The sequence below is a fragment of the Rhinolophus sinicus genome, chromosome 13 (assembly GCF_057876585.1).
Source record: "Rhinolophus sinicus isolate RSI-liver-muscle chromosome 13, RSI-T2T, whole genome shotgun sequence".
In the NCBI taxonomy this organism is placed as follows: domain Eukaryota; kingdom Metazoa; phylum Chordata; class Mammalia; order Chiroptera; family Rhinolophidae; genus Rhinolophus; species Rhinolophus sinicus.
This window is the reverse complement of record NC_142513.1, coordinates 359841-383417: the sequence shown is the minus strand read 5'-3', so window position 1 is coordinate 383417 and position 23577 is coordinate 359841. Positions and strand designations below refer to the sequence as shown.

Here is a 23577-nt window from a genome sequence, read left to right as displayed (position 1 = left end):
TGGGGACGGGGCAGCCCGTGAGGGGGATGGGTCGTGACCAAGGTTCAGGTGGGCACGGGGCCGCTGAGCTGCCCTGGCTGTGTGGTGAACACGCCGGACGGCTGGGTCACGGCCCTGGACTTCCTGACTCGGTGGTGCCCCCCACGTCATCCCGTCACACCTGGCCCAAGACCCTGTAACGACCTCCTAGGCTACCGAGTGGGGCCACCCAGCGCAGCAGACATGGGGTCTGGGGACGGCCTGGGGGGGAGCCCCCAGGGAAAGGTGGGCGGGACCCTCAGAGCCTGCCGATTCTAGAAATGGAGTGTCAAACCACATGGCCCCCAGGACTCTCTTGGGTGTTCTCTGTTTCTTTCATATATTTTAAATCCAGGGCTTCTGCAACCCTCCCCCAACAAAATAACTAAAGCGAAAGGCTCAGCCACAGGGATACTGTTTGGTGGGCAGGGTGGGGCCGGGGGCAGTGCCAGCCACAGGGACACCACAAGTGACAAGGGCCAGATGGCTGGGTACTTGTCTGAATGAGCTATTGGAAGGAAGGGAGAGGTAGGGATGCAGACGCCATGGCAACCATGGCTCCACTGCTCCAGTGGAAGCCGCCCCTGCGTCTGCTGGAAGTGGGGGCTCAGGTACCGCCTCGGGGTCCGGGGCCCTGGAGAAGTTAAAGGGAATGCTGGAGACCCCTCCACAGAGAAAAACGAGCCATCGCATTTCAAGTACACTTCCAGGGATGCTGACCCTCCGGAAGCCCATCCACAAACCCAGGACAAAAGTCTGGCCCCATCCAAGCTGAGCGGAAGGCGGATGGTGAGCCTGGAGTAGGATGGTGTTTACTGAAGTATGAATGTGCTTTTGCTAAAGAAAAGATGTAGCAATCCATGTAACTACGACTTCGCAGCACTTGTTAGTGTGACTCACAGAGGCAGTTCTCTTTGGACATGACCCCTCTCTCTAAAGCACTCGCTAGTGGGGCCTCTGCAGTTCTTTGTGAATTAAGCAGAAGCAGCAGAGCCGGACAAAAGGGACTTGGGAAGTCACCATGTCCAGCGGCCCGGCAGCCGTGCCCTCCAGGTCCAGGGCTGTCGCTCTCCTCCTCTGCTGGACCCCACCTGGGGGAACTGGGGCCCCCACTCCCAGGGCTGTCTCCCCCCGCCAGCTTTTTGAACTGACCTCAAGGGATCTCCCCCAGGTGTCCTCACCCACAAGTAAGTGCCCTGCTGAGCTGGGCTAGATGAGGCTGCCCGGTGGCGAGAAGCCAACGAGAACCAAGTCTGACGGGACCCCGATGCAGCCAGAGCCTCTCCAGGTGGTGGGCTCTGCTCACACAATGACGGACACACATGGCAAGGACCCTGTTCACTCAAGTGGTCACCCTGCCAGGGGCCAGGCCTGAGGCGCTTGTCGTGGCCCAGCCTCCAAGTCCACCACTCTTGTGCCACGGCAACCTGGGTCATGCTGGCCAGTATGACATGGCCCCTCCAGACTGGCCTGGCTGGCCTCGCTCCCACACCGCTGGTGGGTCTGCTGCTGATGGTCAGCAGGTCAGCCTGCTACAGGTGTCCAGCCACGCCTGTGCACCCACAGATGACTCTGGACACCCCTAAGACTGCAAACTGACACCACCACCCCAATGGCCTCTCCCTCCCCAGCCCCACGTGAGCCCAGGGCTGCCACCACCACCCCCCCTCAAACAGCTCCAAGCCCAAGCTGGCCCACCTGCAGTCCTGCACCCACCTCCAGTGCACATGTAAGGGGGCTCAGTCACCGCGGGCAGCCTCCTGGTCTGGCCCCAGCGCAAGCCCCCAGACTCCTTGGTTTATCTCACCCACACAGAGGTCCCGCACCCTGGCGTTCCTTTGGAATCTGCCTCCATTTCAAGGATGACCTTTTCTATCATTTCCTGGCCAAGCACATCCAGCACTTAGCACCTGCTACCTGACAACTTCCAGCCAGCGCCCCCGAGAAACAGGTAATCAACACCTTTCAAGGGCACGGAGGTGTGGGACTGGGCTCCTACAGTGACTTCAGGGCAGGGGCACAGAGGAAGTGACCGTGTGGGGAGCCTTGGCGGGCCAAGGACAGAGGTCCTGAGAAGAGGAAGCATTGCTGAGGTCAGGCGGGAGCAGAGGGGCCCCAAAGGCAACCGGGGGGTGGTGCCTCTGCACCCAGGCCTGGGGTCACAGCCCGCGGGGTACATGGGGTTGGGGTGGACCTCACTTCAGGGCTTTCTGTGGCGCTCCGCACCACTGGCTGCACGCCCGGCGGGCTGTCCCCTGCTGTGCCCCGCCATACTCACCAGTGTGTGCCGCTTCATGTGCTCGCGTCGTGTGAACTTCTTCCCACAGATGTCGCAGGGGTAGGGCCGCTCGCCGGTGTGGGACCGCATGTGCCGCTTCAGGATGCATTGGTGCATGGCCGAGAAGCTGCAGTACGGGCACTTGAACTTCTTCCTGATGACCGTGAACTCGTTCACTGAAAGGCAGCAGGCGAGTCACCGCACAGCCGCTGGCCGAGGCCCTGCTCACACCGTCCCCACCAGCCCGAGGGCCCTGCTCGCACCGTCCCCACCGGCCGAGGCCCTGCTTGCACCGTCCCCACCGGCCGAGGCCCTGCTGGCACCATCCCCACCGGCCGAGGGCCCTGCTCGCACCGTCCCCACCGGCCGAGGCCCTGCTGGCACCATCCCCACCGGCCGAGGGCCCTGCTCGCACCGTCCCCACCAGCCCGAGGGCCCTGCTTGCACCGTCCCCACCAGCCCGAGGGCCCTGCTTGCACCGTCCCCACCAGCCCGAGGGCCCTGCTTGCACCGTCCCCACCGGCCGAGGCCCTGCTAGCACCGTCCCCACCGGCCGAGGCCCTGCTCGCACCGTCCCCACCGGCCGAGGCCCTGCTCGCACCGTTCCCTACCGGCCGAGGCCCTGCTGGCACCGTCCCCACCAGCCGAGGCCCTGCTGGCACCGTCCCCACCGGCCGAGGCCCTGCTGGCACCGTCCCCACCGGCCGAGGCCCTGCTGGCACCGTCCCCACCGGCCGAGGCCCTGCTCGCACCGTCCCCACCGGACGAGGGCCCCTGCTGGCACTGTCTCCACCGGCCTGAGGGCACAGGACTTTCCTCCTGAGGTGTCAGAGGTACCGGGTGGCCTGGGACAAAGAAAGGTCACAGGCGACTGCATCCACTTCTCAGACACAGCCAATTTCTTACATGTCAGCATCAGAAACACAGTGACATCACCCATGGGATCATAACAGAAAGAGTGTCAGCACTGGTGAGGCCGAAGGCAGCCACGGCCGGGCCCCCAGATCCGCAGGCCACCGGCACTGCTCCGTGAATGCAGAGGGAGGTGCCGCTGGTGGACACGGCCAAGTGAGCGACAGGCCAAGGCCGCCCGAAACGCGCGGTGGAAGCAGAGAGCGGCCTCTGCCTCGACAGAGGCTGGCGCCCCTTCTACCTCTCGGCCTTTTCAAGAAACCAGGCCATGGGCTTGGAGGGTCACCCTGCGGCCAGCTCGGCCTTGTGGCTGAGGCCACATTCCACAGCAGGACAACGCTATGGCCTCGGAGGCATCTCATTCCAACGTCAGGTGGTCTCTTGGGGGCGGTTGAGGGGCTAGGGGCCCAGGTGGTAGCCGCAGTGGGGCAGCTCACCCCGAGTGGCAGTGCAGATACCATGGTCAACCGCTCTTTTTTTTTCATTTATTAAATGGATTTTATGAAAATCTAGCTAACATACGATATTATATGAGTTTCAGGTGAACCTCAGTTACTCGACCTTTGTAGACCTACAGAAGTGATCCCGATAAGTCCAGCAACCACCTCACACTGTGCCAGCTGTCACAATACCACTGACTATGTCTCTCATGCTTACACTGCATCCCCATGACGTGTTTTATACCTGGAATTTGAACCTCTTATTTCCGTTGAACTTCCCACCCCCTTATTAAATTTTTCAATCACAGTTGACGTCAATCCCTCTTGAGCTTGAAGGGCGTCCTCCTGGCACCCCTGAAAGCCAAAGACCTCCTGGGTTTCACTGAGACAGCCGAGAGCAAGTCCTGCAGCTGCATTTCCTCCTGTGCAAGGAGTCTGGTGGCAGACATTTGGCCCCCGGTCTGGATGCGGCTACCCAGGCCGTCATGCCACCCACAACCCGCAGGAGCACAGAGCACTCAGCCAGATCTGTCCCCAGAGGACAGACCAGGGTCAAGAGCAGCAGACTCGGCCGAAGGTGGCTTGTGGAACGAACACCAGCAGGAGTGGGAGCAGCTGGTCAGGTCAGGGTGGCCTCCCAGCACACGCTCAGACCCCTACCAAACGTCTACACGTGGCAGGCCCTGGCCACAGTCACGACCACCCCTGGAGGCACCAAGAGGGAGGCAGACATGAGGACAAACACTGCAAATCATAGCCCAGGAGAGCGGGGAGGGGCAGAGGGCTGCGGTGACCCAAAGCCCTGGGCCCTTAGCCAGCTGCAAGTGACGTGATGGTTCCCTCAGGCCCCCACATCACACAGAGGCAGGGACCCCTCACCACCATCTCTGTGAAGCATGCCTCCATGGCCCCCAACCATCTGCTGCTCAGACCCCAGCCGCAGCCACATCGCTGTGACATGGCACCAACGGGATGGTGCCGGGCAGTGACCCCAAGCGCACGGGCCCATGCACATGCCCGGGGTCTGCGCATGTGTCACTCTGCAGCCTGCTCCTGAAACACGCCTGCTTAAACATGGGGAAAACCTGAGCGGGACACTCTGTTTTGCTTCTTAAACAAGCCCTAAATTTTCTCCCAAGAACCCTTACACGGTATCTAAATAATCACACAACGCAAATGTCCACATTTTCCAGAGCATGTGTCAGTGAGACCATCTGCAAGCCCTGCCAGGGGATCCAACCACTCACGTCCCCGAGAGCACTCTGCTCTGGAGTCTCCTGCCCCCACGACAGGCAGCGCACGCCAGGGACACAGCTGCTAGGATGACCGTGTCCACGACCAGGCCAGACATGAGGCCATCACGGCCCAAGACTGAGCTGTGTGGCCAGCACCACAGCTCGCACCCGCCAGCACTCATCTGGTTTCTGATCCCAGAAAAGGGCCTCTGAGTGCCCACCAGGCCTGAGAAGCAGGCTCTCCAGGTCTCTGCCAGATTTCTAAGTCCCGTCCTAGGAAGGAAAGCATTTTCTTACCTTCAGGGGCTTTCAGTGTTCATGTGTGCGTGTGGTGAAGGCCGTGGAAGGGACATGAAAGCACACAGGAGGCTGAGGAATCATGTGTGTTCCACCACAGTGACTGCGGTTAGAAATACCTGTCTTACAAGCTCTCTACGCATAAACATGTAACTTTTAAGTTATAAAGTGGGACAATGACACACACAGTTACATAGAACGCGTGCCACTTAACACGCTGTGACGACCTTTCCACGTTACGACGTTACCCTGCAGTGTCGGAACTGCTGAGGCTGAGCTCAGTAAGCAGAGGCCCCTCCCTTTCATCTCACCCTGGTGAGTAACACTGCAAGGAGGTCCCTACAATGGATCTGATCGCCTCCTGATGACCAGCTGTGAGAAGTGCCCTCCCTGCCATCTGTCCCCGCCGGACATGGCGCGCAGCCGTCACCGCTGGCCCTGCCACAGAGTGGGGTGGGGCGCCCACTAAGGCCACACTCCAGTAGATGGGACACAGACGACGGTACTGCTGTCACCATAACTGCTCTCTGTAAACTCGGCCTACTGGCCAGGAAGGAAAGCCCAAGCAGTTCAGCAGCTTTTTCACTGGGGAGGAGCCAACCCTTCCCAAAGGAAGGGGCCCCAGCACCCGGGCCAGGCTGGGCTGGGCCCTCCTGACCGGTGGGTCCCACCAGGAGGCTCGTTTGTAAAAGTGGCCAAGACAGGAGAGGGGGAAGGACATGTGTGGTGCGGGACGCACACAAGGAGCTGAGCTGCAGGGAACGACTGTCACTCGGGCCACAGCTCCAGAGGAGGCCAGCCGTCTGCCCTGACTGCCCTGTCCGTCAAGCAGCAGTGTGACTCCCCTGTCCCGCCACCCTCCGCGGCCGGTTCTGTTATCACCCAATAGAGCAAGTGTGCTGCCCACTCTGAGATGGAAACGAGGACGAGGACACACACTCACCCTCACACACACACACACACACACACACACACACGTGATGGGCACCCAAGTTTGTGAGGCCACCCGTTCCCATTCTGTGAGGACAATAAATACCCTGAGAAGCCCAAAACAGATGTAGACACAGAACAAATTCTGTGGAAGTGAGTTGACCTAAATGAAGAACCAAGCCTTCATTATTGAAAGTCTGTATATTCAGGAAAGATTAATGTTACACAATGATACGTTTAAGAACTCTTTGAAATCAACCCGAGCCACAGTCTCTCAGTGAGAAATTCAACAGTATACGAGACGGAGTACCTGAATGAACCGCTGAACGTTCTATACGTTGGATGACCGTGCAGTTTTACGGGAAATAATATTAGCGATAAGAACAAAATCAAACCGTTATTTATTCTAAAAATGTTTCCTACATCCCTCATTATTTTACCAGCTACTGCAAACCTATGTCTTTTAGGTACTAGGGAACCAGTCTGAACATTTTAAATTGTTTTAAAATTTAACCAAGGCCTTTCAGCCCAACTGCCCAGAGAGACCCTGCACAATGCAGGTCTCCGTGTTGGCCCTGGTCCACACTCCATGTGCCTTGGAAAGAGTCACCCAAACGAACAAGAAAAGCAGGTGCAGGCCATTAACACAGAGGCCACAGTCGGAGTAACCGCAGGGTTAGACGTCCTCCCCCAGCAACCTAATAGCTCAGAGAACCATCATGACCAACTGAAAAGAAAAGGCAGTCTCGGGCACCTGGATGGCTCAGTGGTAAGAGCACGGGCTCTGAACAATGAGGTTGCCGGTTCGATTCCCACATGGGATGGTGGGCTGCGCCCCCTGCAACTAAGATTGAGAACGGCGACTGGACTTGGGGCTGAGCTGCGCCCTCCACAACTAGATTGAAGGACAACGACTTGGAGCTGATGGGCCCTGGAAAAAAACACTGTTCCCCAATATTCCCTAATAAAAATTAAAAAGAAAAGGACATCTCTAGAAATGATATTCAAACGCAAATGACCACTTACATAAACCTGACCTCTGGAAAGTGAGGTGTACACCAACTGAGCCACCTTTTAACTCCTGGAGAGTCCACTGGAGTCAGGTTGCCTTAGCAGCAACACCCTAAGCCTCTCTGAAAACCGAGCCCCCATGTAGATGGCGTCCAGTTGAGGATGGGCGTGCACAGGGCACCTGTCAGACTGATGGGAAGCACAGCTTTCCCCGAAGTCCCTGCACCCTGCCGGACGGCACGACTCTCCTTCCTCCATAGCGTGGCAGGTGCCACGTGCCTCCTCCTAACCCACCTGCTCCTTGAAGGACGGCGAGCCTCTGCCCCAGCCCAGTGCCCTCATGTCCACAGCCACCTGCTCTGTGCAAGTGAGCAGGCGTGGGGCCCAACATGCAACGAGGGGACAACAGCAAGCAAAGCACTGTTTCAAAAGCAGCAGCGCTGGTCGTCTCCTTCACAGCTGGAGAGAGGCCGTGCGGCGAGCACACCAGGCCGTGGTGCTGGGCTTGTCCTTGGGACTTCCGAGAAAGTAATGGGTCAGGACACCTGTTTCTGTCCCAGGAAACTGTGGTGCGTCTCCCTGTTGCTCCCCCCCACCCCCGCCCCACATGTCCACAATGCGATGTGATGCCCAGCCACCTGGAGGCACACCTGCCCACGTGGGCACCAAGAGGGCTTCACCTGGCTGCCAGTGGGGATTGAAGGATGACCACTTTAAAGGCACAAACAGATGCCTAGGCCCAGCTCCTAATGTGGCTTTGCCATCAGCCGGTGGCCACCTGGACCTGAACGCCAGGCCTGGCCGCCGAGGGAGCACATGCGACGTCTGCTCCAGCACAAAGGCGCCTGGTCAAGGCTTTCTCGCCCCAAAACCATTGTCGCAGTGGAGGCGTCGGTGTCTGTGGGTGTTTTCCTCATGGGGCCTTCATGACTTCAGGGCCAAGCTGCAAGCACCCAAGAAGACTGGGCATGTCCCCTGGGTTTGTGGGAAGAGCACCGGCCGCACGGCGTGGGGGAAAGAGGCCCAGTGTCCTGCACAGGCCACAGCCCCTCGAAACCCCGGGAGCCTCGCCGCTCAGCCCAGGTCTCCAGGTCTCAAGAGGCACTGATCTAGAATGAGAGACAGACGAGTTACAAGCCATCAGAAAGTAGTGAAATCGAGAAGACTGTGAGAATAGAAGCGTGTTGTCACCTCTTACTCACCAGGTCCCTGTCCAGTCACCAAAAAGACGACCTGTCATGTGTCTGGAAAGGAACCCTGCAATTAATTCTCCACATCAGACGCTGGAAGAAAAACGCACATTAACGGAACACAAGGCTTCCCACAAAACCGTCCCTTAGAAAGGACGGCACAGGGACGGCATTCAATTAACTCCAAGCGACGTGGTTAAGCTCTTCGTGAAGGTTTCCTTTTTCTCAGGAGACAAATGAATCTAACAGACCCCCTTACATAAGCCACTGTGTGTTCAGGGACAGGAAGGGCCTGTCTGAGGTCCCTGAGTCAGCAGGGTCATCGGCGGGGGTAGCGACACACGTGGACGCAGCATGGCTGGCCGCTCAGCTTCAGGAGCTGGCTTGTCCTGCCTGCTGCCACATGGCCCAGACTTCTTTTCATTGGGGGAGGATTCATCAGAGGAGCATTTTCATTTAACTATAAACTTCAGTAACACGCCGCTGTGAGCATGAAACGAATTTACTGCAAAATCTAAGCCCTTGGTCAGCCTGGAAGGGCTCTGCTCTCTGCCCGCTGGGCCGAGTGTGGGGCAGGAGCTCCGTGCAGCTGCTTCCGCAGAGCTCGGGACACGCTGGACACGCTGAGCACGTGGTCAGGGCACTGTGCCCGGTGATTGGGCCGAGCGGCCGTGTGCTCGTCTCACCTGGGCTGGGGGCTGGCTGTCCTCAGCCTCGGTCTGGCCAGCCCCAGTGCAGTGTCCCAGCTGAGGGGAGGGTGGAGGGGCGCTCGGCCATCACATCCCCACATATGACTTGGGCTGGTGCCAGGTCCTGGGAACACAGGAAACGCGTCTCAACCACGGGAACGAGCAGCAGCTGGTGGGTTTAGAACGTTCTGGAAGCGCCATCCTTAACCTTCCTGCAGTGAGCAGAGCGCCTTCATGTGTGACAAAGCCCAGGTCTCGCAGGGGGAGGCACTTGGGTTCTTTCACCAGCTCGCACCCTGAAAGCAAGGTGTGCCGGGTCTCCGTGCCTGACTTGTCTGGGGCGGGGGTCTCTCTCCGAGGCAAAATGGTACAACAGAGGTTGTCGCCCAGGAAGTCAGGAGCATTGTGAGAACACGGAGCATGGGCTGAGAAGCATGCACAGGGTTGTCAAGCTGGCTGTTTATCAAAAGTGTAGTCACATTGCCAAATGCCCTTTAACGAGAAACTGTAACATCCCAGAGTCCGTCCAGGACCCACTAGAGGTCTCCGACTCCTTTATTAAATATTCCTGGAACCAGGGCCAAAACAAGGGTGGGCTGCGGCTGCTACCGCACGTGCCTCCTGGACAGCTGGGCGCCCTGTGGACAGAGAGCACGGCGGCAGGCCCCGCCCGCCTGCTGCCCCTGGGCCCTCTGAGGTTTCTCTCCCGGAAGAGCTCGCGGGAACTTGGTCCATTTGTCCACAACTGTTGGGGTCTCCACACTGTCCACACTGTTTCTGCAGGTGGTGTCAGGGGGCCGCACGCCCACCACAGTTAAGGTGATGCTTTTAGCGCCTGGGTTGTCTCGGGATGACGTCAGTCCCACCCAGCACTCGGCCTCCTGTATCCACGTGGGCTGGTTTACCAGCAGTTTGTTCCCCAGAAATCGAGCAGTGACCATGTCCTTATGGTATTTTTAAGGCCCCAAGAAGATGGCGCACGGGTCAAAGTCCCCCTCGCTCACTGCACACCAGTCACGACTCCTAAACGAGGCGTTTCAACCCACGAATGACGCTTTTCATGGCTCCTATTCAGTGAACAACAACTATTAACAAGTAGGACGTCAGTTTGATGCTAAACATGTGATACAATCAAAGAGTCAAAGAAAAGAACAGAAGTCCTCTTACGGAGAAATCAGTTCAGGCGCCATAATCTATTAAGAACCCATCTGTGAACTCAGACCTCTGGAAACAAGGAAACTTTCTAAAAGGAAGGTTCCAGAACCATCCAGAAAGGGCCTCTGAGCACCGCCACCATATTCACTGGTTCTCTCAAACACCTGCAACCTCCCTCCCTTTCTTCTGCACCACTGCCATGACCAGACCACATTCATGCACCAGTGTCCCCTCGAGCAGACCAGGCAGCACGGGGACGGCTTGGGACCGCCACAGCATCCTGCCAGGAAGCGGCATTGTCCCCTCGCCCACCACAGCGAGAAGCAGGGCGGCAAAGCCTCTGCTTTGTGATCAGCGTAGCCCAGTTTAGGCCGTTTCTCTTTTCTTCAAACGTGTACTCGGGTCCTTAGGAATATACACCATCCCTGTGCTCAGCAGGGTAGCGGTTGGGAGGACAGGATGGCCGCCATGGGGGTGCCTGGGGGTGCAGGGGCGTCTCCAGACTGAGTCTACAGTGCAGCTCCCAGGAGGGTCCCCCAGCTGGACCCAGACCCTGCCATGTCACAGCCCCCACCCTGAGCAAGTCACCAGCCTGTCCCTTCACAACACCTTCAATGGGAAACGTACTCCTGCCAACGATGGCAGGTCTGGAAACAGAAAGCGGTGAGCAGAGGGGACGGGGCAGTGTATTTGTGGGAACTGACGCCCAGGAGCTAAAAGCTGGACGGACGTGCGACGCCGCTGCCTCAGCCCTTCTCTCGTGTGGCAGACCGTGTACCAGCGCCCCGCCCACAACCACAGCCTCCGTGCACAGGCTTCCTCCAGCCACCCACCTGCCACAGGAGGATGACCACAGGATTACAGAAAATAAACTTTTATTCTGGGTATTTCCATTCCTCATTGTAGCATATGCCCAGAAACAGGCAGGTTTTACTTAGGACATTAGAAAATGATGTTTTAAAATAACCCATCAGTTTCTACGGCCTCTCTGGCGGGCGGACGTCGAGAGCCACACAGCCCACATGGTCAGCTGACCCGCAAAGGATTCTGCCCGCTTCTCACCGTGTATGGGAAACAAAGGGGCAGGATCTTATGAGAAAAGGAGTAAATTTAGGATATGAAGGGCAAGGAATTTAAACATACAGAAATAACAAAGCACCAAACCCACTCGCCAACTTCACAGCAATGTGAGAAATGGAAGGGTAGGGTTACCGCCACAGCTCTCAGCCACTCCAGCTGTGCTGACACTTGTGTGAAGCAGTTACACACGTGTGTGAGGTGGTTATACACGTGTTTCAGAGCAGGTGTTGCCACCCTCAGCCCCACATCAAGACTGACAAAATACACAGTGCAGTGACCACATGGGACAAGGTCAAGATCTAAGAGAAAAACCCGCCCTGGAAGGCCCCACCATACAGGGTCACGACTCAGGGTGAGACATGGGGCCTCTGCTGGGGCGACAGAGGAACCGAGGCAGGAGGTGTGACAGCAACCAAGGCAGCCGCGGCTGGAGCTGAGCCCATCTGTCCAGAGCCCGAGCCATGTCCACGGCACACGATTGCTGCTGGACCGAAGGTGGTGAGATTGGGGTCTGGCCGGACCCCTCGGCTGTGTCCACAGCACGGTTCCCGCACAGATGCAGCATAGGCCTTTGCACAAGCCCACCTGGATACACACAGTGGAAAAAGCACCAAGAAACCATCCCTTCGCTTGTCACTCTTGGTGACAGACAGATCAGCCACGTGGGGGCAGCAGAGAGCTGGTGCCACCCTCTTGGAGTCTGTGACGCATGGTGTTTGATTCGGAGCGGCAAGAAACAGACAGGACAGATGAGTGTCCGGGCCCCCAGGAGATGGTGAGGGCCCGTCACAGCAGAGATGCAGCTGGAGGCCCCCAACCTGCCCCTTCCTCGTCACCCACAAAACCTGCCCAGTCGTCCCCTCGGCTGGAAGTCCAGCAGCTGGACGTGCCTACTGTAAACGCCAAATGCCCCCAATGCCCTGGAACCACCCCTTTCAGTTTTCCCAGGACCGGCACAAGTCCAATGGTCTCTGCCAAGTGCAGCCCTGATTCGCGAGGGGGAGGGGCTGACATTTTGGCACATTCATGCACACACTTCACTCACGTATCCGATGCTTTACAAACGCTGTTGTGTTTAAATTCACAACAGCTGTGTAAGTGACGCCACTGCCAATCAGATGCAGAAAACGGGGCCTAACTGTGGTTTGAAAAGCACATGCCACACAGCCCGGCTGACTCCCAGCCACGCCCTGTCTCGTGGCCTCGCTTCCAGCCTGCCCTGGACACTGGCAGGACACAGAAATAAAGGGAACAGGAAAATTATTCTCCAATCATAGTCTTTATTAGCTATACGCAATTTTCATCACTCCAACACAAAACCTGAAACGTTCGAGTGTTCATGAAAAACAAGCTATAAAACTACTGTTTTTCAAAGCAGAGATGAAAATAAAGACACTGTCCAAATCCCAGCATCTGACCGCTGCCGGGTCTTCCTTTACTTCAACCACAGTCAGCAAAGCATCGCTCCCACCAGGGGTCACTCAGGCCCCTCCGCCCGACATGCAGACCCCACAGCCACCCCGGGCAGGGCACCCGCCCCCCTCCGCACTCGGCACCTCCCATGTTGGGGTGCGTCCGGCCCCCATGGAGAGAAACAGGGCCACACTTCACTCTTGCACACCCACACTGAGTATCAACTAAACAGTGTTTCTCCCCGGTGACACGCTCAGTGCCTCCTTTAGCAGCACATGGGCAGCTGCCATGCGTGTCCCCAGAATGGCTCTTCAGAGCACCTGTGACACGGGAAAGAGGCTCGCTCTCGGGCTGGCACCCCCAGGCTGGCGGGCAGGGTGGTGGGTGTGAAAACGCCTTCGCGTTTTGTTGGGAGGACATCTGGGGTGAGCCCCTGCCCAACAGCACGGCTGTACCCCAGCCGCTTCTGGGTTCGGCATTTGATCCCGGGCAACCGGAATTTGGTTGGAGACATTTAAGTTGCAAACACAATGTCCACTGCTTCTTACAGATCCACGTGCGACCAGCACTGTCTAGTGGGAACAAACGCAAGATGCACCCTGATCTCAGGCCCCTGGCACCTCTCCCCACGGCGCAAAGGCAGGGCAGATGCCAGCAGAGGGAGCCTGACCCGTCCCTCCTATAGGAAGGCTCCTGCGTCCCCTGCCTCACAGGCTCATCCTTACTCACAGGGCTCCTGTCCCAGGCCTGCTCAGTGCACGCGCACTCTAAGCTCCGTCAGGTTTTAGGTTTAGATGCCTCAGTGTCAAGTACAGATGCTCTAACAGGCACATGCCGGCCACACTGACGGCCCCACGTCCACTGCCTTCTGGCCCTGGGCACCCAGCACCACAGCACACGGGTCCCGTGTGACCTCTTGACGAACCTCAGCGGGGTCTGAGGGCACTGCAACCCCCCACTGATGGCCAGAACCAACACGCTACACCCTCAGCCACTGTCTGGCTGAGGCCTGATCCCTGCTGCACCTTTCCACACTCAGAACCGAGCCGAGCAGCCCAGCTGGGCCGGCACTTACGGGACAGGGCGTGTGCGCCTTTGGGCAGGTACTCCAGCAGCAGGGAGCTGTCATCCCCCAGCACATCTGCCTTGAGCGACAGCAGGCTGTTCTTACTCATGAGCGCCGCCCGCAGGCTGGCCACCGCAGTGGCCTGCTGCAGCACGTCGTCCTTCTCAGGGGTGAGGGGCGGGCCCAGGAGACCTTCGTCCACGTGGGCACACAGGTCAGCCCTCTCCCCTCGGTTGTCAGAGCCACCAGCCTCAGTGATGGTCAAGTCCACGTCTGCGGGAGGAAACAGAACAGAAGGTCACGTCAAGACTCTTCAAGCGGAAAAGAGGCACATTCAGGAGGAGCCATGGCAACAAGCTTCCCAACCTCCCAGCTGCTTGTAAGGTCCCACCCCACCCTGCCAGCCAGGTCGCTGATGTACCCCAGGACATGGCAAAGTCACAGCTAGGGCCGCGGACTGGGGCTCAACTGCGAACAATGGGGGCCGCTGAGGATCAGAGAAGGGGAGGCCTGTGTTGCTGTCAGACCGCCTTCAGCAAACCGCAAACTTTAATACAGAAACGGGCTGGCACTTCCGCGGCGTCCGCGGGAGGCAGTGCAGAGACCTGCAGCCAGAAGTGGCGTTTTGTACTAGAACACGTGAAGCATCCCCACTGTCTGCAATCCAGCTACAAGCAAAGACATGCCACCAAGGGCTGCATCTCCAACGTCCCAGAGTCTTTCTGCTGGCACCCAAGACACAAGTCACGCCCCAGATTTCTGGAAAGAATATTTAGGACACCTCCTAACATAAGGATAATACTGTCTGAATAACACTTCAAAGTAACTGGTCCATTCTGAAGACTGGGACTGTAAAGGAGGACAAATGAAGAAGTCTGACATGTCTGAACACTCGTAGCATCCAAATCAGTGACAGGCATGGCCACCACTGTTCCGGGCGCCGCCGTCTGGCTCTGGTTGGCCTCTGTGTCTACTCTGGCGGTTCCTTTTGGAAGTGGGGGAAGGGGTGGGCCTTTCCAGAGTTTACTATTCCTCTAATGAGAAAGCAAAGGGAAAGTGCCCAGCAGGTGGAGTCTGAGGCCAGCCCCGGGTCCCCCCAGGTTCTCACTGTCCCAGGCAGAGGGGACACAGGGGCCAGCGGGCTCCGGGCACACAGCTGCGGGACTCCGCCGAAGCCAGGTGCCCAGGAAGGAAACGCAGAGGCTCCTCGGCTTCCCGGGTCTTCCTCGGTCCCAGCTTGAATTCAGAAAAAGGAATTTAAGACGACAATGTCAAAAAGAAGTCCTACCAACAGAACAGGAAGCTGAAGCAACGTTTCCATGGCACCTGATCTGTGCGTAGAGTCCGATGCTGCATGAAGCCACGACCTACGCTCTTGTTACGGTTACGAAAAAGCTAACACCGTTGACAACACTCCAGGGGACGCTGACCAATGCAGCAGTCCTGTCACTGGCACCAGCACTGGCTCCTGTCACTGGCTGTTCTGTACAAACCTAACCTCCAGGCTTAAAGTCGACTCAAAGTGCAATTTTGGTCTGTGTGCCCACCTTCAGGTTTCCGCCAGGCAGAAGGCAGATGCCAATGACAGAGCTGGGAAAGCTGTGCGGCTCAGACACGCAGCTTCCAGAAGCACCTCTGGCCCCCATCATTTGGCCATAAATGTGTGACAAGATGGTGGCTGCGCCCCCTGCAACTGGCGACGGCAACTGGCCCTGGAGCTGAGCTGCGCCCTCCACAAGTAAGACTGAAAGGACAACAGCTTGACTTGGAAAAGTCCTGGAAGTGCACACTGCTCCCCAATAAAGTCCTGTTCCCCTCCCCCAATAAAACCTTTAAACAAAATTCATAAAATAGCCTCCTCAAAACACAATGTTGAGTATAAATGAGCCATAGACAGAGAAGTGTTTGCAAAACACATACCTGACGAAGGACTTGTAATCAACATACAAAGAACTTTCAACTCAGCAGTGAAAACCGGACAGCGCCGTGAAGGGACGCGTCCCAAAGACAAGACGCTGACGGCGGTCGGCGTGGGGAGAGCAGCTCGCACCACAACCAGCAAGCACCGCATCACGTGCAGGCACGCCACACGCACGGCACGCCAACGCACGGCACGCACACGCACGGCACGCACACGCACGGCACGCACACGCACGGGCACGCTACACGCACGGCACGCCACACGCACGGGCACGCACACGCACGGCACACCACACGCACGGCACGCACACGCACGGCACGCACACGCACGGCACGCACACGCACGGCACACCACACGCACGCGCACGCCACACGCACGGCACGCACACGCACGGCACGCACACGCACGGCACGCACACGCACGGCACGCACACGCACGGCACGCACACGCACGGGCACGCCACACGCACGCGCACGCTACACGCACGGCACACCACACGCACGGGCACACCACACGCACGCGCACGCCACACGCACAGCACGCACACGCACGGCACGCCAACGCACGGCACGCACACGCACGGGCACGCCACACGCACGGGCACGCCACACGCACGGCACGCCACACGCACGGGCACACCACACGCACGCGCACGCCACACGCACGGCACGCACACGCACGGCACGCCACACGCACGGGCACACCACACGCACGCGCACGCCACACGCACGGCGCACCACACGCACACGCCACGCCACACGCGCACGCTCCAGCACGCCGTCTCCCGCGGTGACCGGTCACCACGTCCAGGGGGCAGCGCCAGGAGCTTCGCGGATCCTCGAATGACAGGTTTGCTGCGCTCACTGCCCCTCCCTATGCGGGGCTCAACGCCCCCACCGGGCCTGCCAAGTGGCCTGCCTTGTCCTCCGTCAGCACAGAACGCACTGAGGTGCTTCCGCAGCGCTTACTCTGGGGGGGGCATGACAGTGGCCACCCCCAACTCTGTAGGGCGTCCCCGGAGCGGCAAAAGTAGCTATGCTGGCCATGCAACAAAACCAATATAAGTGCAGGCGGTGACTCAAACGTGTGGCCTTGGCCATGGATGAGCCAGAGCTGCAAAGACTGCCGGTCACGGCGCGGTTGTCTGCAGAGGTCAGCGCCCGCCCTCTCAGCCACCCACGGCCCCCAGGCTCCGCAGTCTCACGGTCTCGGCCAAACGTCCCACTGGAGGGCACTGCTGACACACCAGGAGGGATTCCAGGTCATAGCTCACACCTGGAGGAAAAGCATGTGGGGGTCAGTGAATACCTAGACCTGAGTGGGGGTCAGTGGGTGCTCAGATGAGTGGGGTCAGCGGGTACTCAGATGAGTGGGGGTCAGGAGGTGCTCAGATGAGTGGGGGTCAGCAGGTGCTCAGATGAGTGGGGCAGGAGGTGCTCAGATGAGTGGGGGTCAGCGGGTACTCAGATGAGTGGGGCAGGAGGTGCTCAGATGAGTGGGGGTCAGCGGGTGCTCAGATGAGTGGGGGTCAGCGGGTGCTCAGATGAGTGGGGTCAGCGGGTACTCAGATGAGTGGGGTCAGCGGGTACTCAGATGAGTGGGGGTCAGGAGGTGCTCAGATGAGTGGGGGTCAGCAGGTGCTCAGATGAGTGGGGCAGGAGGTGCTCAGATGAGTGGGGGTCAGCGGGTACTCAGATGAGTGGGGCAGGAGGTGCTCAGATGAGTGGGGGTCAGCGGGTACTCAGATGAGTGGGGGTCAGCGGGTGCTCAGATGAGTGGGGTCAGCGGGTACTCAGATGAGTGGGGTCAGCGGGTACTCAGATGAGTGGAGGTCAGCGGGTGCTCAGATGAGTGGAGGTCAGCGGGTGCTCAGATGAGTGGGGGTCAGCGGGTGCTCAGATGAGTGGGGGTCAGCGGGTGCTCAGATGAGTGGGGTCAGCGGGTGCTCAGATGAGTGGGGTCAGCGGGTACTCAGATGAGTGGGGGTCAGGAGGTGCTCAGATGAGTGGGGGTCAGGAGGTGCTCAGATGAGTGGGGTCAGGAGGTGCTCAGATGAGTGGGGGTCAGCGGGTACTCAGATGAGTGGGGGTCAGGAGGTGCTCAGATGAGTGGGGGTCAGCGGGTGCTCAGATGAGTGGGGGTCAGGAGGTGCTCAGATGAGTGGGGTCAGGAGGTGCTCAGATGAGTGGGGGTCAGGAGGTGCTCAGATGAGTGGGGTCAGGAGGTGCTCAGATGAGTGGGGGTCAGCAGGTGCTCAGATGAGTGGGGGTCAGGAGGTGCTCAGATGAGTGGGGTCAGGAGGTGCTCAGATGAGTGGGGGTCAGCGGGTACTCAGATGAGTGGGGTCAGGAGGTGCTCAGATGAGTGGGGGTCAGCAGGTACTCAGATGAGTGGGGGTCAGCGGGTACTCAGATGAGTGGGGGTCAGCGGGTACTCAGATGAGTGGGGTCAGCGGGTCCTCAGATGAGTGGGGTCAGGAGGTGCTCAGATGAGTGGGGTCAGGAGGTGCTCAGATGAGTGGGGGTCAGCGGGTGCTCAGATGAGTGGGGTCAGGAGGTGCTCAGATGAGTGGGGGTCAGCGGGTGCTCAGATGAGTGGGGTCAGGAGGTGCTCAGATGAGTGGGGGTCAGCAGGTGCTCAGATGAGTGGGGGTCAGCGGGTGCTCAGATGAGTGGGGTCAGGAGGTGCTCAGATGAGTGGGGGTCAGCGGGTGCTCAGATGAGTGGGGTCAGGAGGTGCTCAGATGAGTGGGGGTCAGCGGGTGCTCAGATGAGTGGGGGTCAGGAGGTGCTCAGATGAGTGGGGGTCAGCAGGTGCTCAGATGAGTGGGGGTCAGCGGGTACTCAGATGAGTGGGGGTCAGCGGGTACTCAGATGAGTGGGGGTCAGCGGGTACTCAGATGAGTGGGGGTCAGCGGGTACTCAGATGAGTGGGGGTCAGCGGGTACTCAGATGAGTGGGGGTCAGCGGGTACTCAGATGAGTGGGGTCAGGAGGTGCTCAGATGAGTGGGGGTCAGCGGGTGCTCAGATGAGTGGGGTCAGGAGGTGCTCAGATGAGTGGGGGCAGGAGGTGCTCAGATGAGTGGGGTCAGGAGGTGCTCAGATGAGTGGGGGTCAGCGGGTACTCAGATGAGTGGGGGTCAGCGGGTGCTCAGATGAGTGGGGCAGGAGGTGCTCAGATGAGTGGGGGTCAGCGGGTACTCAGATGAGTGGGGGTCAGCGGGTGCTCAGATGAGTGGGGTCAGGAGGTACTCAGATGAGTGGGGTCAGCGGGTACTCAGATGAGTGGGGTCAGCGGGTGCTCAGATGAGTGGGGGTCAGCAGGTGCTCAAACCTGAGGACTGAGCAGCACAGCAGCTGAAGTCCCCCACCCCCATCTCGGGAACAGCCCCATCAGTCTGAGTCCTGCAAGCAGGTCTAGTACCAGCCCCGCTAGACTGGCAAAGCATGTGGCATCACTTCGATTTTCTTCAACAGACATGATCAAGAGACGACCTCTTCCACAAATGGACAGAGCACCTTTGCACTCTCCCCAAAACCAGGAGGATGGGAACCCTGGGTACACGCACCCCATTCATTCTTCACGGGTCCAATCAGGTAGGTATGTCAGTTAACCTCACAAGGTCTTGCTTCTCCAAACAAGTCCTTTCATGCTGCGTCCTAAAGGACAGCAGTCCGTTCTGACAATCAATCAGGCCAGATGACTCCTCCCTCCCACCTTCGAGGAGGGAGGACAGGCCACCAGCCTCGGACCAGCTCCTCCCTCAGCACCAGTGACTATCCAGGGACAGTGAGAGGAGTCCCCACCCCGGGCACTAAGCCAGCTGCTCCCCTCCCCAGCAGGAGGGAAGCTGCCAGGGGCACTGCTGGCCAGGAGCCAGGAGGCTGCTCACCCACCACAGCTGCTCTGTGGTTCCAAGCGTCTTACACTCCCACTGTCCTGGCCCAACCATCTCGGTTCAGGTACACGCACTTTACCAACCCACACCTTTCAATCCAGCTCCAGAGCCTCATGTTTGCAGAGCCGCTTAGGGACGTGAGATGTGTGCGGGATATCAGGCCGTCAGCACAAGGCACCTGGGCTCTTCCTGTGCCGGTTTCTGAACTAGGAGTGGAAGGCCCTGAGCCACCCCTGGGGTCCCAGACCGCTGCTGTGATCAGGTGTGAATTCCAATGCTCTCTTCCTCGCAAGCTGCTGGGTTAAAACACACTGGCCTTTTGCTCAGAAAAAAGTCACTCTAAACGCTGACAGGTCCAAGTCACCACAAATCCAGGTGAGGACACGGAGGAGTCAGGATGTGCGTCCAGCGCCCTAAGTGACGTGCGGTAACCACCTGACACGTCTCTCTGCAGACGGCCCTTGTCTCCTACCAGCAGGACGAGAATAAAAATACTCTTCTCTAAGATGTAATAATCTTTAATGAAAACAAACTGGGCTCCACTGGGGAGCACAATTTACACTTCTAAACCCCACCGGGGGCCAGGAGGCAGGAGTGAACGGCCACCATGAGGCAGGCAGAAGCCGTCCCACGCGAGCCCACAAGCTCACGTCCTCCTCTTAGCAACTCGGAATAATCTAGCAGGAGCGGCTCACAGTTGCCTTGACAACCCAAGGGACTTAAGACGTTAACAAAAGTACCAGCCGAAATCACTTGTTGGATTCTAAAAACACCTTCTGTTCGACAACTGCATTTAAAACATCAAGCCCATGGGCTGAAGGAGCCGACATTTCTTCTGACGTCGGTGACGCTAATCTGAAGGCCTCCAGCACCACAGCCCACGGGTGACAGGGGTGAAGGGGTGCCCTGTCCTCGTCACTCGGCAGACACTGCTGCTTTTCAGGTGTCAGTGTGCTGGTGGAAGAGCACGGAGGAGCTGGCGGGGACACTGCTGTCCCTCTCGTCACAGCTAGCAGGGGGACGGGTGGCTTTCATATCAGCTCAGACACCTAGACTTCTTAGTTCAGTTAAAGTCCAACGGTTCTGGGGGGCCGTCCATTGGGATCATTTGCAATGTCTGATGACATTTTTGGTTGTCACAACTAGGGGGTGGGTTGCTACTGGCATCCCGTGGGCAGAAGCCAGGGTCGCTGGAACATCTACAGTGCCCAGAATGGCCCCACAGCAGCAGCAGCCAGCCAGGCTGAGAGACCCTGGTCAAAGCAACTGGTGAGGCACGTGCAGGGGTGCATGACACAGGCTGCGGTGTATCTTGCCGTGTATCCGGGGCAGTGCTGTTTACTGAATACAGAGTTTCAGTTTGGGGAAGCCGCAGAAAGTTTTGGAAATGGATACCAGTGATGGCTGCCTAACAGTGAGTGTATTTAATGCCACTGAAGTATATACTTAAAAATGGTTGAAAGGATGAAGTTTATGGTATGCGTGTATTATGACAAAAACTAATGCTACAGTGTGGGGTGGTGGGGGCAGGCCTGGGCAGCACTCCTCCTGCTAAGGAGAGCAGGACTGGGGCTCACCCAGGAGCCCCAAGAAGCCTTCCGGGCGGGGGACCGAGTGTCCCTAGCACACAGCATGCTTAACATTTGTGACATTTTTCAGGGCAGTTTGCTGCCTTCGTCCACCTGCATCCATTCACTCTGTTGATTTCTAAGCTTACTGGAGGGGCCTCTCTCCACAGGCACTTGCTAAGAAGCCTCCGTCCCACTCTGGACCAAGCTCTGCTGGTCCCTAAGCCCCCGCCCCCGCCGCAGCCCTCACGTCCCCACTGTGCCTGATGCCCCTCCTGCCACTCGGAAAGCTCTGCATAATGTAATTATATGCTCGGCACGGGGAGGGGCACCTGGCATTTAGTAAACATTTCCTTTGCTGTTTACTAGTCCGGGAGACAAGAAGAAAGCCCCATGTCAGTTAGTTTGAACTACTGAAGCCACACCTGCTGGCAAGTAGGAAGGGCCCCTTGTTGTGAGGGGAGCTCGATGGCCCTATGATGATGGCCCTACGTCCTCAGGACGCCCGGTCAAAGCAAACTTTTTACTGAGGACCAAACACATGCAGGTGACGTTTTGTTCAATATTCATGACAGTGACCAAGGCACAAGTCTGCTGACGGGAAATCCAGACCTGAAGGCGGGTGACGGCAGAGAGAGCCCGTGGAGCGAGCTTGGGTGCCCCCCGCCTTCAGTCACGCCACTTAATACATGTTCTCACCTTTAAAATGTTACCATTTAAATCTTTTAAAGTTAAGTTACCCAACCAGTGCTTCTGAAAGGCTTCCAATACAAGGGAAAGCCCACCTCACAGCCCTCATGCTGGGGGCTCCTTCCAAGTGTCACCCACTTTTCCAGAGATCGGTCCCACAGCTCAAGCCGCCCTGGGCTCCAGAAAAGCCCCACCAGGCAGCCCGTGTGTGTCGGTGACACCAACACTGTACTGGCCTTTGGGACACGTTGGTCACATTCCCTGTGCTCACACCAATTTACTGTGCAAGGAGGTGACCCACGGGAAGCTGCAGATGTGAGCCTGGAAATGTGCTGCTTCGTCTACAAAATGAGCAGCCACAGGGCCACTGACACAGAGCATTTGGGCCACTGGCGCCCGACAGGGTCTGAGCCCCACCTATGACAAATCGAAGGCTTACTTGAGTCGCGGCTGCTGAACGGCCACCCGGATGTTGGAAGGAAGGATGGCACCGGGGAACCGGCACGGCTGTCATCCTCCACCTGCTGTGTGATGTGCCGGACGGTCTCTTTGTTTTTCCGATTCTTCCTCCGGCCTGTGGGCTGCCAGCCATCCCCTCCAGCCTGTTCAGAGAAGGAGCTCTGGGTTGCAGAATCCCTGGCAGAAGGCAGCTCGCTGCCCCCGTAGTGTGGGGGTGACACCTGCTCTTCCTTGATGCGCAGACACCCGTAGCCCACGTCGCCCGGCCACAGCGACTGTGAGGAAATGTCGTCGGCACCATCGGCCTTGGGCTCCTGGTCCTCTTTCCCGCTTCCTCCTTCGTGGCAGCTGGCGATGGCCGAGTCCCCTGAGGAGTTGGTGGGACTCGTGTGCCGGGCCAGCCATGGGGAGATGCTCCTCCCGGCCATGACGGCGGAGATGAGCGCGTCCGCGCCGCTGCCAGATTGGGCGCCCACCTCGAACTCCGACAGCTCGTCCGGGGCGTCCGGCTTGATGCTGATGTCCAGCGCGGCCTTGATGAAGTCGTGGCACGCCTGCACGATGTCCGTCATCTGCAGGAAGCTGGCCGCCGACATCACCTCGATGACGTTCCTGCTGGTGAGGGCCAGGTGGGCGGAATACATGAAGTCGATGATGGCTTTGAAGCCCTGGGCCGTGACGATGTCCAGGTGTGTGACCGTGGCCTGGTCGGACGCCTTCTGCACCTGGCAGTACAGCGTCTTGAAGTAGCGGCTGCTGCCCAGCAGCACGTTCCTGTGAGCCTTGAAGACCTTGCCCTCGACCACGACGCATGCGTCGCACAGGACGCCGTGCTGCCTCTGCTCGTCCAGCTCGCGCAGCAGGCGCCGGTAGTGGGACGCGATTTCCATGTCTTCCTTCCGGTCGTTCATGGGGAAGCCTCGCCGCTGCCTCTCCTACAGACTCTGCAGACGAGAAGAAGGCAAGAGTTACCACAGTGGACACGACCGCCAGGCAGGGCGGGGACGGCGCAGGGCAGGCCTCCCGAGGCGCGTGACCACAGGCAACCGAGCGCCCTGCCAGGGGTGCCGGGCCTCCACCGGCTGCGAGCGGGAGGGCAGGCCCTGGGTTGAAGGCTTTGCCGCCGTCATAATGGACACGGAGCCCTGGACAGGATCCCACACGCAGCAAACGCAGAACAAAAAGCAGATATTCCAGAAACAAGGAAAGCGCCCGTCAGTAGGTAAAGCGGCTTCCTCACCCCAACGGCACATCCAGGTTAGACAATCTGTGTCCTCATCCCTCACCCTAAAAGGAACAACCTTAATCACAACAGACACAGACTCC

General features: G+C 58.4%; 1 protein-coding gene across 4 annotated transcripts in view; it reads right to left on the bottom strand.

The window, feature by feature from the left end:
• ZBTB46 (zinc finger and BTB domain containing 46) overlaps positions 1-23577 on the bottom strand; it is a 44996-nt gene that overhangs the window by 2628 nt on the left and 18791 nt on the right. For 2 of the 4 annotated variants that reach the window (XM_074318017.2, XM_074318018.2), the window contains exons 2-4: positions 22232-23195; positions 13724-13987; positions 2297-2472 (exon numbers count right to left, since the gene is read on the bottom strand). In XM_074318017.2, the coding sequence (XP_074174118.1) occupies positions 2297-2472; positions 13724-13987; positions 22232-23162 (1371 nt within the window). In that variant the 5' untranslated portion in view covers positions 23163-23195. Of the gene's footprint in view, positions 1-3; positions 2088-2296; positions 2473-13723; positions 13988-22231; positions 23196-23577 lie in introns of those variants that run through there. The other 2 variants (XM_074318020.2, XM_074318019.2) reach the window with 2 other exon arrangements.